Consider the following 16,890-nt stretch of genomic DNA (forward strand, 5'->3'; position numbering starts at 1 on the left):
TATTTTATCTGACTATCTCAGGGGGTTTCTTTTGGCTTATTCTGTGATTCTCTCTTCAGCTATAACAGAATGTGTCCTTGCAGCTCTATGGAGTGCTACACAGAAGCATTGTCATTTTAATTTTTTTAACACAACATAAAATATGTCTAACTTCTGAAAAATATTAGAGACATGGAAATACCATTCAGTAAGTTTTATTGCTATTATTTCTATTACAGTAGTAACTAGACCGTTCTGTCAGATCAGCATGGAGAGGAGTCTGTTGTCCAGATCACAGTTAAAACTTTTTTTAAAGGTGTTTCAGGATAAAGGGCTATAATACACATCTGCTAAAAAAAGAATTATTTGTATTTAGAAAATAAAGAGCACACTTTTAGCAAACATTCTGTAAAGGCAGGATAAGTACCCCAACACTTGGGAACACTTGGGAAGAAAGATATTGGTGACTCTACAAATTATTATGGTCAACTCTTGCTGCGTCCCAAATATATATGTTTTTTAGAATATGCATTTACCTGTAATTTTTTTGTGTATTTCTTTGGTGTCCTGTATCCAAAAAGGGCCAATTACATTATGATGGGATGTGAAATACAAAGCATGTGATTCACAGTTTTTCCCAGCTTTTTGTGTAGAGCAAATGGGTCCTTATATATTTATCTATGCTGTCTGCAGAAATGAGGTAACACATTGTTTGTTTAGGCTGTGCTTATTGTCATGATAGAACATGGATGGTTTTGATTAGATGATGAAAACTTGATCTTGCATTTATGTCAAAAGGCAAGATAACTGCCCTTGAGGAACACCACATCTATTCCTCATGACCAGAGACCTCCTTTGGGGGCTGGGGGAGTGGGAGGGGTGTCCTCTGAGAAATAACAGTTGTAATTCAGGTGTTGCAAACAAGGGATAGAAGATGGAGAAGAGAGATGGGAATTAATTGAAAGATGGAGAGAAAAAGTAACAAAAGCACTACACCCAGCACCAACTACCTGTGCACATCTAGTACCTACTAAAACTTTTTTTTTATTTTGATTTTTAAATACAAAAAGAGTGGCAGAAGTTTCAGGTTGCTACTTTGATGGCCTGCTGTTGTTGATCAATAGTATACTATAAATTGCCAAGTACAGATCTATGCTGAGACAGAGAAACACTGGAATCAGGGAGTTCTTGTTTACAGAGCTGCACACTGAAGAGACAGAGGTCTAAATGAAAGCACAATTTAGCCCAGAAAGCTTACTTACAAGTGCAGTTTTGGGAAAGATAAAGTAACAAAATGCTGTAGTTTCTGTTTTTCTCTATGCTTAAAGATTGTTCTGGAAAACCAGGACTTAATTGGGAGGAGGCTTTCAGTGAACTTTGGATAAGAGTATTTCTGTATACTTTTCTTGCATTTCTTCTTGGGCCATATGAGCAAGACAAACATGTATCTCAACAAATCCAGTTTATGTTTCATAAAATGTGTAAGCTCCCTTTCTGAGATTTTTCTCCTTGAAAATATTGTTGTTTCTGATTTCAACACAGGAATGAAAAACTTGATGTTCCTGGTGGTTTGTTAGAAATGTCCCACTACTCTGAAGGTGCTATGAAAGTGCAGGTCTAAGTTCAGTCCTAATCTTTCTCGTTTCTTCTTTTTCCCCCTCCTCGTTCTAACTGCATTTTAAAATGCTTTAAATGGATACGAGAACTAGGTTAATATGTAAGTCACTTGCACATGAAGAGGCAATTTGCAAATGTTGCTGCACTGTCTCCCAAGAAATGCAGGTCACTGCAGTTCATGAAATGGTGCTGGAGAAAATGAGACACAACCTGGACTTGTGGAACCCCATTGCAGGGGGGTTGGAACTTCCAAACCAAGGCATTCTCTGATTCTGTGAAATGGTCTGTGCCAGTGCAGTAAGGATAGTAAGGCTTAGGTAGCTGTTAATGTGTGGCAGGCCAGTGATGGATGACGCCTGGAGCTGCCTAGGACTGAGTTACAATATACCCATGTTTCCTGTTTGAAATGTCTTCCTGGCTAAAGAAAACTTTTAAAAACACTTTATATTGCAGTTATCTCAGATCAAGATAAAATTGTTTTTGTTCTAAGCCAAGGCTGTCATCTCTAAAATACTCTAAATTGCTGCTAAGGAATGCTGTATCTTGAAGGAGTTTGCCAAGTACCTTGCAGCTGCTTGCTCACTCTCCTCCCACCCCTCTCAGTGGGAAGGAGATTAAGAAAAAGAAAAGGTAAACCTTGTGGGTTGAGATAAAAACAGTTTAATAATTGAAACAACTAAATTTTATTTTTATTGTTATTATTATTATTATTATTATTATTATTAATATTGAGAGTTGAGAGTAACAGAACTCAACAGAAACAAGTGAAGCACAGTACAATTGCTCGCCACATGCTGCCTGATACCTAGCCTATCCCAGAATGTGTTGGGCCCCCTTACAAGTAACTTCTCCAGCTTATAAACAGGACATTCTGTGATATGAAATATCCCTTTGTCCACCTGTCCTGGCCATGCTCCCTCACAGCTTTTGTGCACCTCCTCACTGGCAGAGTATGAGACACTTGGAAGTTCTCGGGGTGAATGCTACTTAGCACCAACAAAAAAATCTATCACATGAGTCACGGTTTTGCACATCTTTGCAAGTGTAATTGGACCTTGAATGCCTGTCTCCCACCTCTGAGGCAGGTGTTCTAACACTCAGTTTAGCACTAAGAATTAATGTTGTAGCAGTCAGAGATCCAGTGCGCAGGTTGTCTCTCCCTGTTAAATTCAGGAATCCCAAAGTGCAGATAATCTTGGAACGAATGCAATCAAAAACATCTGTTATTTTGACTGCAATACCAAACAAATAAAATGGTAGTGTAGCATTGAGGACCAGATAAGCTGGTCCTCATTGTCATCAGAGAGGTTCCTGCAGCATGTAGATGTGGCTGTCCTCATAGTGCCAAGCAGTCGGGTGGTTCAACTGACATCGTTCCCTGTTGTCATTGTCTGTGTTGATACACTTAGATTGTGCTGAAATAGATAAGGATAAAATTTTCCTTGCTATTTCCTGATAATCTATTGGTTCAATAAACCCTGAGTTGCAGAGTGCCAGGTTCAAGTGGCTCCTCTGTTACACAGCAAGTTGAACTACTTTGCCCTTTATTGCTGGGTAACTATCTAGAGTTCTGTAGAGTTCTGAGGAAATTTCTCAAATCTTCAAACCAAACGCCTTCTACAGGATCTAGTGAAGTATTTCTTGCCCCAGCGGTAGCATGATGTTCCTATGCACCGTTTGTGTTTCTGAATCTAGATCACTTTATTGCACCACAGGGTAACTCGGCGTTGGCATGGATGCTCTCTGTGCTGCTTGCCTGTATTGGGCTTTTGTTCTTGCCCATGTTATGAATAAGAAGCTTGACTAGGCCAATATTCAAGCAGCAATTTATTATTTAATATGGTAAAGTATGAGCAATACAGCGCTGGGTACAGTGGGGGAAGTTTTCCCTCCAACTGCACACCGATAATTGATGGTTACAGGTATTTATAGGGGTACTCATCCGTTTTTTTCAGCAGTTTCTATTTCCAATCATTTACTCATCAGCAATTTTTATTCCAAATTATTACGTCACAATTCTATACACTATTGTGATTTTAATTTCTCAGGATGTATCTCAAAGGAGTATCCCCAGATGGTGACGGTCCAGTTTCCGAAAGAAGAAAGACGACTCCCATCTGGTGGGGTCCAGCTCCCCAGATGTGGGTCCACCTTTTAATTGCAGAGAGTATAAATCTCATAACAGTGATGTCCAGCTTCCCTTTGGTCGAAACCATAAACCCTTGAGGTGATGTTCATCTTCCTTTCTCAAGCTGTTTTTCTCTGCTTCAATAAGGCATGAGATAAGCATATTTCCTTTATATATATTCTAAAGCTGTAGTTTCAAGGATACAAGTAATATTCTAAAATTATACTTCAAAAGGTTATTATTGCAGAGCTTTTTATGGATTAAATGCAAGCAAAAAGCAACATCTTTAACACCTTAATTCCAATGCTCCGAAATCAACTAGGGTTAATTGCAAACAAAAGATAGGTTCAAAGGCCTTTTTCCATGCTTTATTTTCCTCAGTTATTATTAGAATTCACAGCTCTCCCATTGGCGGGGTCCACGCATTTCGCATTCACAAATACACACGTCGCCTGTTTGTGCCTGACACGAAACACAGCTTTGCATCTCACACCCAGCACAGTCTGGTCTGTTTTTCAGTTTGCTGTGAGGACAGTCAAAAGGGCCGGGAACAGGTCATTTATCCCCCGTTCTTCTCTCCTACGCCTACCCCAGACTACTATAGCTCTTTAACCTTCCTAAGGAAACCAGCTCCAGCCTGGGGAGCAGGGTAGGGCCAGGCACAGATGCGGCGCAGGGGCCTGGGAAGGTGCGGGGGCAGGAGGACGCTGTGGTGCGCTGTGCCGGGCTCTCCTGGGCCCGCTGCTCTTCCGCCTCTGCGGTGAGCGCCGGTGGGAGCAGCCCCGTCCCGCAGGGACTACAACTCCCAGCGCTCCGCGGCGCGGCCCGGCGGCGGCCCAGGAGGTGAGAGCGGCTGCCCCGGGAGCCGAGTTCTCCTTCAGGCCGCAGCATGAACGGCAGCGTGGCGGGCGGCGGCTACGCCGAGGAGATTATCAGCCTCACCCGCAGACCCTCAGGTAAGGCAGGGGCGGCCTCTCCACGCTGGGTCCGCGGCCTCTCCCGGGCCGGGGCAGCCGCGCCGAGGCCTGCGGAGCCCCCGCCGAGGCCGGAGCGGAAGCCCGGGATGGCTGCGGCCGGCAGGACGGCCGTGGCGGGCACCGGAGCGGCGGAGGGAGGGTCCCGGCCGCGAGGATAGAAGCGCAGCGCCCAGAGGTGCCGGGCCCAGGGGACTCCCCTGGAAATAGCCGTGGCGGCCACGCTGCTGCGGGAAAAACTCGTGCCGTGCGTGAGGGAGAGCTGGCCGGGTCAGAGTCCGTCCTCTGCGGGAGCTCCGGTGGAGGCTGGTGTCCCTCCGGACAACTCGCCTCCGGTTTCCCCTGGAAGTTGCCATCTCCGGTGGAGCTGTTGCTTCCAAGTGAGGCGGCAGCCGCTGAGCGCCCAGCCGCGTTGGATACCCTGAGTGAGTCAGGGGCCATTTGGAAATCATGTGCCCAAGTGGCCGTCCCCTGTGTTGTCAGCTTGGCGTTCATGGTGCAGCGCACCTTGGGATGCTTTGGGGTGTTTAGAGAGAGGAGCATAGGCTGGAAGGAAAAAGGAATAGGGCACTTCGTGGGGCGTTTTTTGGCTTTGCTTTTCATGTCTCAACAGCAGGTGCGCTCATGGAAACCGTACATTTTTATAGGATTTATGGTGCCATTCAAATAACCTCACTTTCAGAAGTGAGGCAAGTAAGCACAAAATGTACAGCTCTGGAGCAAAATCCTGGCTATAGAGAATGGCAGGCTCCAGGAAGGCTTTTGGAGCTAGAGTTGTACTTTGGTGTCTGAGGCCTTCTCTTTAATTTAAATGAGTGGGAACGAAAACGTGGCAGCCCTTCTGTTCTGCACAACTGCTGGGTGCAGCTGCTGGCCAGCCTTGGCTCCAGGTGCTCCCCAGAGACCCCAGCAACCACGTTGTTGGTGGGGGTCTTTCCTTTCTCTGGGGTGGAGGTAGGTCCCATGCAGGGCTGGCGTTGGTGCTGGCCCTCATGCTGGTGATCAGAACCTAGAGGGTGTGAGCAGCCCTTTGCCTCCCCTGCTCGCCAGATTGGCCTCTGGTCTGAAAGATGTGTAGCCCTACCTGCATAGCCATGAGCTTCAACTAATGAAGCTGTGCTGGTTAGGGAAAACTGTGCCAAATGAAGCTGGTTCTGATGGGAATTCGGTTTCCATGTTTCCATACATCTGGGGAGCTAAAATTTTAAGGAAGGTGTAAGGGAATGTTAAAGGGCAGAGTTGAGAATGGTCTTGAGTATGACCACTGTGATTTCAGTCTTGATTACCATGAGCAGCATTTGTCCAGTCATTGAGATGGGCTGTGAATCTTTAGATTTACATTTCTACCTATGTTATATGATTTGAAGGTCCTACATCCCCTTCTGGCCTTGATACACTTGCCATGTGAATTATTACTCATTTCTGTGGAAGGAACAAAACACTTACCTGTGAAGTACAATTGGGTACTGTAATCTCTTGAATTGGAGTTTTGACTGCAACTTTTAAAATAGGTCTGATGCTAAACATGTCTGGCAAAAAGTTTGCATTGGTTGTGAATGTATTTCCAGTGGCAGGACAGTGTATATTTGTCTTTTTCAAATTTTCTTGTATTCAGTCCCTCATTTCCTAATCCTGCCAGTCCTGCTTTTTTTGTTAAGGGACTTTATTTTTGAAGGACTTTTTTAGTTTAGAGAGGGTAAGTGAGGTATAGGGAGCTCTGCAGCCTCAGGGAGGGTCAGTAGTTTAGCCCAGAGCCTGCTTTTAAAGCTCTGCCATTCTGCTTCTCATCCCTTATAGACAAGAGATTTAGTGCTATGTGCTCTCTGTCCTTGCTCCTTTGCTTCCAGCTGTGCTGTGTCTCTTTCTGTGGCTGCATGAACTGGAAGGAAGAGAATAGCAAAGTGCTTGAGGATTGATAGGGAAGATATTTTTAGGCAGAGTGCAAGTCTGAGTGCTGGAAAGGAAAGACACAGTGAAAAAGCCCTGTGAATGCTTAACTTGGTCTAGCACAAACTGCTGCCTCTTTGTCATGAAGATCTCCCTCTGCTGATGAAAGCTGTGAATCTTGGTTATTTTTCCAGTCGTGAGTAAAAAGTTGCAAAATGTATACTTTTTTTCATATACATATATATATATATATATATATATATATATATACCTGTTTTAGAGGTTTTATATATGAGAGAAAATCAATGTGTTCTGAGATCCTGATTCCTTCTTTTTGGCTTTTAAATAAATGTTGATTAAACATTATACTTTCTGTAGTATTGATTTTCCCCTTTCCTCAGTTAATGGCTTTATGGCAAATAATTTTTAGGAGTGTGGATTTAAAATTTTTTTTTCTTTTCATTTTCTATTGAAAGGTGTATTACTGTGCACAACTGGCCATTCTTGGAATAGATATTGTTCTAATTGAAATGTCAGTATTTCTCAATTTTCTCTCACTTTCATTTTTCCCTCACTTGTCTGAAGCTGCCAGGAAGGGAAGAGAAAAAAAAGGTGTGGCAAAATTGCTGCTAATATTTCTTTACTTCCCAGCTGTAGATGCACACTTAATATACCATGACTCATTTTGTAAATGCTTTGATCTCCTGTGACTAATTTAAAATGCTGCTTCCCAGCAGGCATAAGGTGGTTTTACTTTCATTTGAAACTGCTTCCCAAGGTTTCCAGTTCCAAATTCGAGAGAAAATAAGAAGGAAAACAAAAACAAATAAATCAGTTTGGCTGAACGTAGGCAGAACTTGCCCTCAGCTGTTCTTGACAATAGCTTTTAGATGACTGGTTCATGTCAGAAAAAAAAAAGTTGTTTTTTTTTTTTTTTCCATTTACTTTGATTGCGTATTTGATTTTTGTTTTCTTTTTCCTCGGCTTTTCTCTCTTTTTTCATTGCAAGCCTCTTAGGAAGTCTTTCTTTTCCCTTTTTAGAGAGGAACTTAGCTGCATGTACAGTGGGGAATCTCATAATCTTTGAGTTTCCAGATTTTAAATTCAGTTTGTTCTTCTGGGTTTTAATGAAACAAGAAGTCTTAACTTTAATGCAGAAGCTGGATCCAGCTAGATGTCTGTAACTGAGGCTTCCTTTAAAGAATAATACAAAACGGCAAAAATACACAGTGGACATCAAGTTTAATAAATGTATGTGTATTCCTCTTTGGTTTGCATTAAATCTGCAAACTTTGTCTTTATTTCCTATCATGTTTGAATTCATGAAACAGAACGAAGTGATTTTGTACAATTTGAAGTAGCTTCATGGAGCCTAACCTTCTTCTTGGAGGCAAAGCACACCACTTGCAGCCCCTGGGATGTGGAAGGGGAGTCTTCTGAGCTCCAGGAGCCCTCAAGCTGGTAGCACAGTTCTCCTTGCCTGTTTCCTTATCTGTAGACAGATTCTAATGCTCGTTGCCTTTCCTTACCCTGTTTTCCAGCTCACAAAGTGCTTGTCAGAGATGATTTCTTGTAGCTCAAAGGTAGTGATTTACTATGATCTCATGTGAAATGCAGAATACTTTCATTTTCTTTCATGTTGTGCTGAAGAAGTTTATTCCTGCTGAGAGCTGAGTCAGCATCTCAGAAATGATGGTGGGCCCCTCACTATTCCCCAGCACCCACCTGAAACAGTTCACAGGTGTTTTGTGTAATGAAGTGTTACACAAATGGGGTCCTGAGGCCTCTCCTCTGCTTTCAAGACCAGTTTTACGAGAATAACTTTTCCAGAAAATGGAAAGGTAGTTGGAAAGGATAATGCAGATTTGTGTGCTGTGAGTTTTTGTATGGTGGAGAAAGCAAGACAGTGTGGGAGGTGCAGCCCCCAGCAAGCAAAACAGCAAGAACATTGGAAGCTTTGAGCTTTTTCTCATCAGCTTTCTTTTTGGCTTGCCTTAGGGTTAGGCTTCAACATTGTTGGTGGGACAGATCAGCAGTACATTGCCAATGACAACAGCATCTATGTCAGCTGGATCAAAAAGGATGGGGCAGCTTACCTTGATGGCCGATTACAAGAAGGAGATAAAATCTTAGCGGTAAGCCCTTTCTTCTGTTGTCCCCTGTGTTCTTGATCAGTGATGGGATGTGAGAGGCAGGTTTTCCTGCACAGTGCTTAGAGAGGAGGGATGTGGTGAATGAGTTAGATGATCCCAAGCAAACTCCACGGAGGAGTCACCTTGGGGGTCTGGAGAGAGCTCTGAGCACTAGGGGTAAGTGCCTCTACACGTGGGCTTATCTCCTCTGCCTTCTTGATTTGCCACAGAAGTGCTCTGTAGTGCTGTGCTTGTGTTTCCTCTGTGACTTGCCTCCCTAAGGTTTTAGAATCCATCAAGTGTTCTCTTGCTCACAATGGATTATCGTTTACACACATGTAAATAAAGGTTTTCCACCTCTTAAATTTCTGGGTTTTGACTGGTAATCCATGATTTCTAATCCTTTTGCACGGGGGGTTTTTAGATGATAAAATTTCTAAGCCATAATGTTCTTCTCTCCATTTCACCTGCTCAAGAACAACATGGGCTGCTTCTCCTTTTAGAAAATTGCTTTCAAATTTCTGATTTTCACACCCACTGGTTCTTCAGATAGCTGGCAATCATGCAAGAAAGCTTTACAAAGTGATGGGTGAAGAAGTAGCCTCTCCTAGTGTGATACACAACCTTTTTGTACTCCCTAATTTTATTTTACACTGGCTTATTTTGTTCCTCATGTGATCTTTTTAGCTTCAATAGACTACCTTGCACTAATTGGAGCCTATTATTGATCCATAAAGTGATATTAAGTTAAACAGAGAATATTCTCTTTTTCCCAACAGTTTAATATTTATGTACTTGTGTTTGGGATGTCTGAATATGAAGAGAAGGGAGGCACTGGATGTGATCAGTGGGGATACAGTTAGGGAAATGGGGGTGAAAATGAAAAAGTAGGATGAATTCACTCAGTGAATGAAATAAATTTAAAACCCTGTGCCATGATATATTCATTTAAATTAAGAAAAATCCCAACACTTACAAGTGGATCAAGTGGATGCCAAGAAGTATGTATGTAAATTTTTTTTGTTGGTTTTGCTACATCAGTGTGCTTATAAAAGCGTGTTTACAACACTCTCTCAAACAGAGGGATTTCAAAGGTACACCAGTAGATGAAACAAGGTAAGAGACTTAAAATAATAATTTTCCTGTAGCTGCTCTTTTATGTTCATTAGCTGTCAAAATCACACCTTTGATTTGTTTCCAGCAAAGCAACAGCATCAGAAGCTGCTATTGACACAACTGTGGTCTTTTATTCTTATTTTGCCTCTAGGTAGTTTTTTTCAGTACCTGTATGTTTTCACTTGGAGTTTCTCATGTTCTGACTCAACATAGAAAAATACATCATAATATTAATTAATTCATTAGGATCTTTATGACTATAGTATTATGCCCCAAATGCAGAATTTTGTGAAACATGAAGATTTTTTGTCTTATCCTTCATATGTCAGCCTGCATCATTAAAAATTTGCTTGCTTTACCTTCAGCATCTGACTCTCCTTTTCCTTTTTTGCTAGATCAATGGCAAAGACTTGAAGGATTTGCGGCACAAGGATGCTGTGGAGCTGTTCAGGAATGCAGGCTATTACGTGTCTCTGAAAATTCAGCGCAGGGTGCGTTTCACCTCTTCCTTAGGGTGATTTCTGGCTCACTTTAGACTGGTTTCTGTGATTGGTGGCTGTTTCATGAGGAAGAAGAGTACTGTGTTCAGGTGCTCAGTGTGATATGTGCATATAAAAATTTTGTTTGACCTATGACCTTCTCTCATTGCCTCAGCTGTAATTATCTCTGTATAGCTTTGTAGCCACTGTAATCTTTGTAACAGTGAAAAGGTGAGCTTGGAGGTGTCTCCAGGTCTTTGTTTTGCTGGAGTGTGTTGTGTTTGCTCACTGTTCTCCTTTCTCAGAGGTAAAGGACAGTGTGTGAGGACAGAATCTCAAGTTGGCCAGTTTTATTTCAGTGGCCACGATCTTAATAGAGACAGAACTCCTTTTGTTTCAGAGGCCATCACTCAAGATAGTGTTGAACTCTGTGTACAGCCCAGTGCTACAAGACAGACATTGAGGTGCTGGAGCATAGAAGGGTGATAAAGCAGGTGAAGGCTCTGGAGCACAAGTCTGGTGAGGAGCAGCTGAGGGAGCTGGAGGTGTTTAGCCTGGTGTTTAGCTCAGGAAGACCCTATTGCTCTCCACAACTGCCTGGAAGGAGGCTCTATCCAGGTGGGGGATTGGTCTCTTCTCCCAGGCAACAAGCACAGGATGGAGACATCCTCAAGTTGCATCAACTCAAGTTTAGATTGGGTATTAGGAATTTCTTCACTGAAAAAAGGTTATCAAGCAGTGGAACAGGCTGCTGTGGGAAGTGGTTGAGTCACCATCCCTGAAGGCATTTAAAAAATGTGCAGATGTGGTGCTTAGTTGAATGGTAAACTTGGCAGTGCTGGGTTAATGGTTGGACTCAGAGGTCTTTCCAATAAATGATTTTACAGTACTAGGAAATATGGACTGCTATACTTCAAATATACTGGCACCATTTTAGATGTAAAAAGAGATAAACCCTTAATCCCCAGATAGTATGGAAGTTGACAAAAGAAATACTGATCTACCCAAAGCATGCTGGGGAGAGTGGCTTGAGATCCCTTTTCTACTCCCTTAACAAAGGAGTATGTCTGCTGGACCAGTGTATAAGAGAGGTAAGAAAACCAGAGAGAATTATTGATATCTTTTTCCTGGTAAAGAGAGCAGAAAATGGTGTGGTGGTAAGTGCATCAAGGGGTGACTGGGTATGTGTGTGTCATTTTTCTGCTGTAAAGAGAGCAGAAAAATGAGGTGTGTCCTTTTGCCCCCTGCTCCACTTGAGTCCAAGTTTAGAAAGTGGCAGAGAAACATGAGGGTGCCTGGTAGTGACTGGATATCCTGCATTTCAGTTCAGTCCGTCCTAAGCTGTTTTAACCCTCCATGTGTGGAATCTGCAGGTACCTGGGGAAACTATTTTGACCATTCTTACAGAACCACCTGGTCCAGACACAGAACTAGGGGCTCTCTTGTTATGGGTTCTGACATAAATAATTTTTTTTTCCTTGTAGTTGCAGCCACAGAATGGCCCTGTGGGTCATGGAGGAGATGGAGAATCAGCTGGGCTTCCTCTGGCAGCCATTCTTGTGCCAGGCCTGGCGCTTGCTGCCACAGCAGTCTGGATCTTGCTGAGGTATCGACAGCGGATGTGAAGAGTTCACGGCTGGGATATCACTGCGTGTTTTACACAGCTATGATGCAATTTAAAGATAGAGAATCAACAATCTTGTCACAGACTGATGCCAAAAAGGATCATTGCCTATCATCAAAGTTGCTGCTGATGTTCGTATATATTGATTTTGTTGCAGGGTGGATAGAAGCAGAGAGAAAAAAGGGAAGGGAGAGAACTGTGTATATGTAAAGAGTGGGATAGCTGGTTTTTTTTTGACAAATCGAGGAGGTTTTGCCATCCTCTTCTATTTTGCACCATGAACTTTCAAACACACTCATCTATTCCACATTTTAAGGTTTAACTTTTGGTTAAAGGGAGTGGGAGTGATTTTAAATCGAAAACATTTTCTAGAGGCTTTGCCTTGTTTCCACAGAAGTTTTTCTTGAATCTAATGAATTCTGTCCAAACCATGAATAAAGAGAAGCAATGCAAAGGGTATATTATTTTTCCTATTGAAGTTTTGTCGGTTGTTGCTAAATAAATGCCTTAAATGTGTAAAATCTGATCTGTGGTTTCACAGGTAAAATCTTCAGTGTAGCTACTGATTTAACAGCAATATGCAGTATTGGTGAGACATTTTGCCAGTTGTGGAAAGATAGAAGATAGCTCGCTGCTAGAAGAAGATCGTGATTGTCGAAATGATAGCTCATTTTTGGGTCAGAGTTGTAAGAGAAAGCTTTCCACAAAATGCTAGCATACTGGAGAGAGACAGACAACTGAATCACAAGGATAAGTGGTGGCAAGAGATTCAGGCATGCTGAAGCTGTAGAAGAGCCTTTAAATTCATAGTGAAGCAATAGTTCCTCCATTCATCAGATGGGTTGAAGTCTACATCTCTCAGGTTAGAGGTCTGGGGGTTATTTTTTGCACAGGGAATACTTCAGATAAAATTTTCGGTAGCAGCTAACTTGCTCTCTGCAGTCAGGAGACTCTTATGATGATTGAAAGGGAGAAGCTGAGAGCAGGCTGGGGTTGTCCTGGCTTTTACTTGTTTGTGAAGAGTTGTGTGATGTTCAGGAGATGGACAGTCAGCTTTAAGCCAGGGTAAAGCCTAGCAGGTAAAACCAGAGGGAAGAGACCCTCCTCTAGAAAGTATATGGCTGAATTTACCTCCAGGGTCTCATCTCCTCACTGTGATTTGAATAGATTTAAATGCCCTAGCTTGATAGGAGCTCTGTGGGTAAGACCTGTTTCTCTTGTCTCCAAGAAATCAATGTGTTTTGTTGTTTTTTAAAAGAAAAGTGAAATGCATGGTCTGGTCTGTATGATGCCAAAGAAGAGATCACAGATGCAATATATGTTTTCAAAGAAAAACTGGTGTCTTGGTGCTTTACTTATCTCTGTTCTCATAGGACATTGCCGATGTATTTGAAATTGTTGTGTTTGCTCAGGGCTGTGTTCCTGAGCAAACTGCTGGAGATAGAAGTGGCTGTGCTGTTGAACATGGCATTCCTAAATCACCTTGGAGCTTCAGAGCACTTGGATCACATGAACTCTTGCTTTGGCCTATAGACTGCTCCAGTGTAAGGGGAGGCGGAAACTGGAAGAATTTTGCTCCATGTTCTTAGGGGACTTTGGGAACAATATTGATATTGACTGGCCTGGGCTAAGGCATGCAGTGACTTGCCTTGGCCTGCAAACCAGTTGTGCCTGATAGCAGAAGGGCTGCTGTGTAGACAGATCTTTGCAGCTACAGCATGAACCAGCTTGTTTGTGACCTGCTCTAAATATTTGGCTGTGATGTCCATGTGCAGCACATGTGTGTGTTAAGATGGGTGATTAGAAATTGATGCTGTTTTATCACAGCCTTCAGAATAAACAGGCAGACATTAAGAAAATGGCCTGTCTTGTTAGCTTTTCCCTGAGATGAGTTTCTGTGATGAGAAGTAGTATGTGGATCACGCTAGGAGGATGAGAATTTATGGACAGTAATGGTTACTTTTAGTCATTTCCCATTGAAGTAAGAGAAAGAAAAAGCTTTGGGATTTTTTTTGTTTGTTTGCATGTTTAACCTTTCAGCTTTGTGACTTTGATGCTGTTCAGACATGACTGCCATCTATATTGCAGGCAGTTTATGAGGGAGAGAAGGGATTATAGTCAATGCTCAAATAATTGATATGGCTTTTTAAAAAAGAGAAGGCCCTTCTGGTGCATAGTGTTCACAATTATTTAACTGCCACTCAGTAGCTTTTTCAGAAGTCTGGGTAGTAGTTTTTACTCAGGATTTAAACCATGCAGTCTAAAAGTGAGTAACACCTTTGTGGACTTGCCTGGTACCAAACAATCCCTTTTCCAATCCCCATCCACCTCTTGTCCCATTTATTGACAAAAACCAAGTGGAAAATACCTTGGCCCCAAACTCTCCTATGAACTGTGGCTCATACTACTTTCAGCAGCTGGACTGTCTCACCTAACCTTTCCATGATTTTCCAAAGTATTTTCCACCATGTGGTTTCTGAAGCCTTGAGTTTCATCTTTGCACTAGATACTGTATATACATTTTCTATCATTGTAGGAGAAGCAAATTTTAAAAAATCTAGTGAAGACAGCTTGTAAATACAAGTGATCAAAGAGAGTTTTACCTTTTGTTACAACTTAAATCTCTGGGGTTTTTTCAAAAGATAAGTTGAAATCCTGAAGACAAACAGAAAGCATCCTAACTGTATTTTATGTTTGTTTTGTTTAAGAACACATTTGCCATTAATACTGAGGGCAGCTGAAACTCTTAAATACCCATGTTTCTCTCCCATTCTCATTTGTTCCCTCAAATATATTGTGAATGTGCTGATATGCTGAAAAATGGATCTTCAGGTCCATAATTTAAGGACAAATCTATCTAGTTTGACTTAATATATGTTCTAAGCATTTGTGTTTCAGTCTTCAGAATTGTATGTGCTAATAATATATATTTGACTAGAGCATAACAGTGAGAGAGAGCAGCTAAACTTGATCTGAAGATTGGTAGATGCACTACTTCTGGCAGTTTTTAATTAACACAAACTAGAAAGGAGTGTGTGGGAGGGAGAAGTGTCTTGCTTTCAGTTTGCCTTTAGGTTCCAACAGCTGGTTTGTTTGGTTATTCAGTGCTAGATTAAAGAGGCCTCTAATAACTGATAGTCCCTCCCTTTGAGGGGATTTGTGTGTTATAATTGCCTTACCTCTCACATTATTTTTAAGAGATGAAGCCAACAGAGCCCTTTCAGATTCTCTGTGTAGGGTACTTTCTCTCTTTTAGTAGTTTCTGTGGTTCTTTGTACCCTTTCCAGTTTCTTTATTGCTTTGTAAAATCCAGACACCCCAACCACGAGACTCCCACTGTTGACCATGCCAATGCCCCATACAAGGAGTTTTTAATGCTATCTTTGTCTGCAAACTTAATTTTTTTTTTTTAAGTTATGGATAAGTACAAAGCATATTCAGGCCAACTCCCAAGAGCTTGCTTTTTCTTAACTAGACTGTAGAAGTCTCTTAGGAGTGGCATACAGCTTTGCCCTTCTTCATCTGCTGTCTCAAGTGTCCTAAGGAATCTGTAGGAAAACACCATTGCCCCATGAGGGGTAACTTCTCTTAGTCTGCAGGTCGAAAGAGCGATTCCATTTGGTCATAGTGGGACACTAGAAACATGTTAAGTGCCTGTATATTCCAACTTCTAAGTCCATACCCAATGTGACCTGCCTGGTGTGAGGGAAGGTGTCTGACTGCATTTTGTTGAACGCCTGCACCTCCTGTTTGCATTCACTGTGCACTGACCAGCCAAGATTACTGTCTGGTTTTGCCTTCTGCTAGATCATCAGCAAAGATAGTGAATGGAGTTTGGTACAGGGGCAACTTCCCCCATGGTTATGAGTTTTCAGTAGCTGTGGGCATCTCCTGATTTTGGGCTTCTTTGTCTGTTTAATGGATGTATTTTGGTAGCGTATGGCATTGATTTTTTAAAAATACATCTATTATTTTTTTCAGTATGTTGCATAGTACTAAGTAGATGATGTTTGAGTGGCAAGTAAACTTTATTGTTCTCTCGCTGGCAGAAGCTGATACAAGGATAAGGATTCGGCCAGCTGAGCTTTATGAGCCAGTGTTTTTCTCCATCCTCTTTCCTAACTTATTGATGTGGGCTTTACTTATGGAAGTTATTTTTCTCTGCTCATGTTGAAGGACAGAACAGAACTTACTAATGGGACAGTATCCCCCAGGCTCAGGGCCCAAAGGAAGGCTTACACAAAGAATTCTGAAGGAGGGCCTTGACTATACCCTTGTCCTCAGGGTTTTCCTTGTGACACTGAGGCAGGCTCATGCTACATCCCTGCTGTGTATGGCACCTGTCATCTCTGGAGCTCTGCTCTCTCTGTCTGTGCAGCTGAGGGGGACTCCAGGCCTTCCAAAGCTTCATTCAAGACAGGGCCATGTGTGATGAGAACATACACAGGTGTTAATGAAGAGCAGGGGTCAAACAGACTCAAAATAGCTTTCCTTGTCATATTTGACAGCTTTTGGCCTTGCTGCTGCAGCTGTAACTGATCGTGGGCAAACTTCACTGCAGAGTGAGTGTATATTTCCTACCTGGCTGCCCAAACCAACTTTCCTAGGCCAAAACTCTTAGTAAGGAAGAGTAACTGTGATGTTTATGCAGGGTAATTATTCAAAGCAGTATGTGAATGATAGGAGATTCTTCACCAAGCTGGTATGCTCATGTTTGTGTCCATGTTTTCCAGCCATGTTTCCATTTGGTAGAGTTCTCTTTCCTCTTGTATCTCTTTACCGCCTCTCAGCAGCCTAGCATTTGTGCCTGGCTTGCATTTTTTTGCCACGACACAAAAGCACTGATCAGCTGAATATCTGGTTCTGAAGCTGTGGAATGAAGCTGGAAAATAAACCAAACACAATCCTGCACATGGACTTCTGTGGCTGTGGTTATAAAACAAGAAAACGGTCA

At 42.2% G+C, this 16,890-nt stretch overlaps 1 protein-coding gene across 1 annotated transcript; it reads left to right on the plus strand.

The window, feature by feature from the left end:
• Positions 1 to 4,527: 4,527 nt before the first annotated feature.
• SYNJ2BP (synaptojanin 2 binding protein) lies at positions 4,528 to 13,271 on the plus strand. The gene is made up of 4 exons (XM_063159213.1): positions 4,528 to 4,680; positions 8,584 to 8,720; positions 10,229 to 10,324; positions 11,797 to 13,271. The coding sequence occupies exons 1-4, from the start codon at positions 4,614 to 4,616 to the stop codon at positions 11,935 to 11,937; spliced, it is 441 nt and encodes a 146-aa protein (XP_063015283.1). The 5' UTR covers positions 4,528 to 4,613; the 3' UTR covers positions 11,938 to 13,271.
• Positions 13,272 to 16,890: the final 3,619 nt, after the last annotated feature.

This window comes from Melospiza melodia, chromosome 6 (assembly GCF_035770615.1).
Source record: "Melospiza melodia melodia isolate bMelMel2 chromosome 6, bMelMel2.pri, whole genome shotgun sequence".
Lineage (NCBI taxonomy): Eukaryota > Metazoa > Chordata > Aves > Passeriformes > Passerellidae > Melospiza > Melospiza melodia.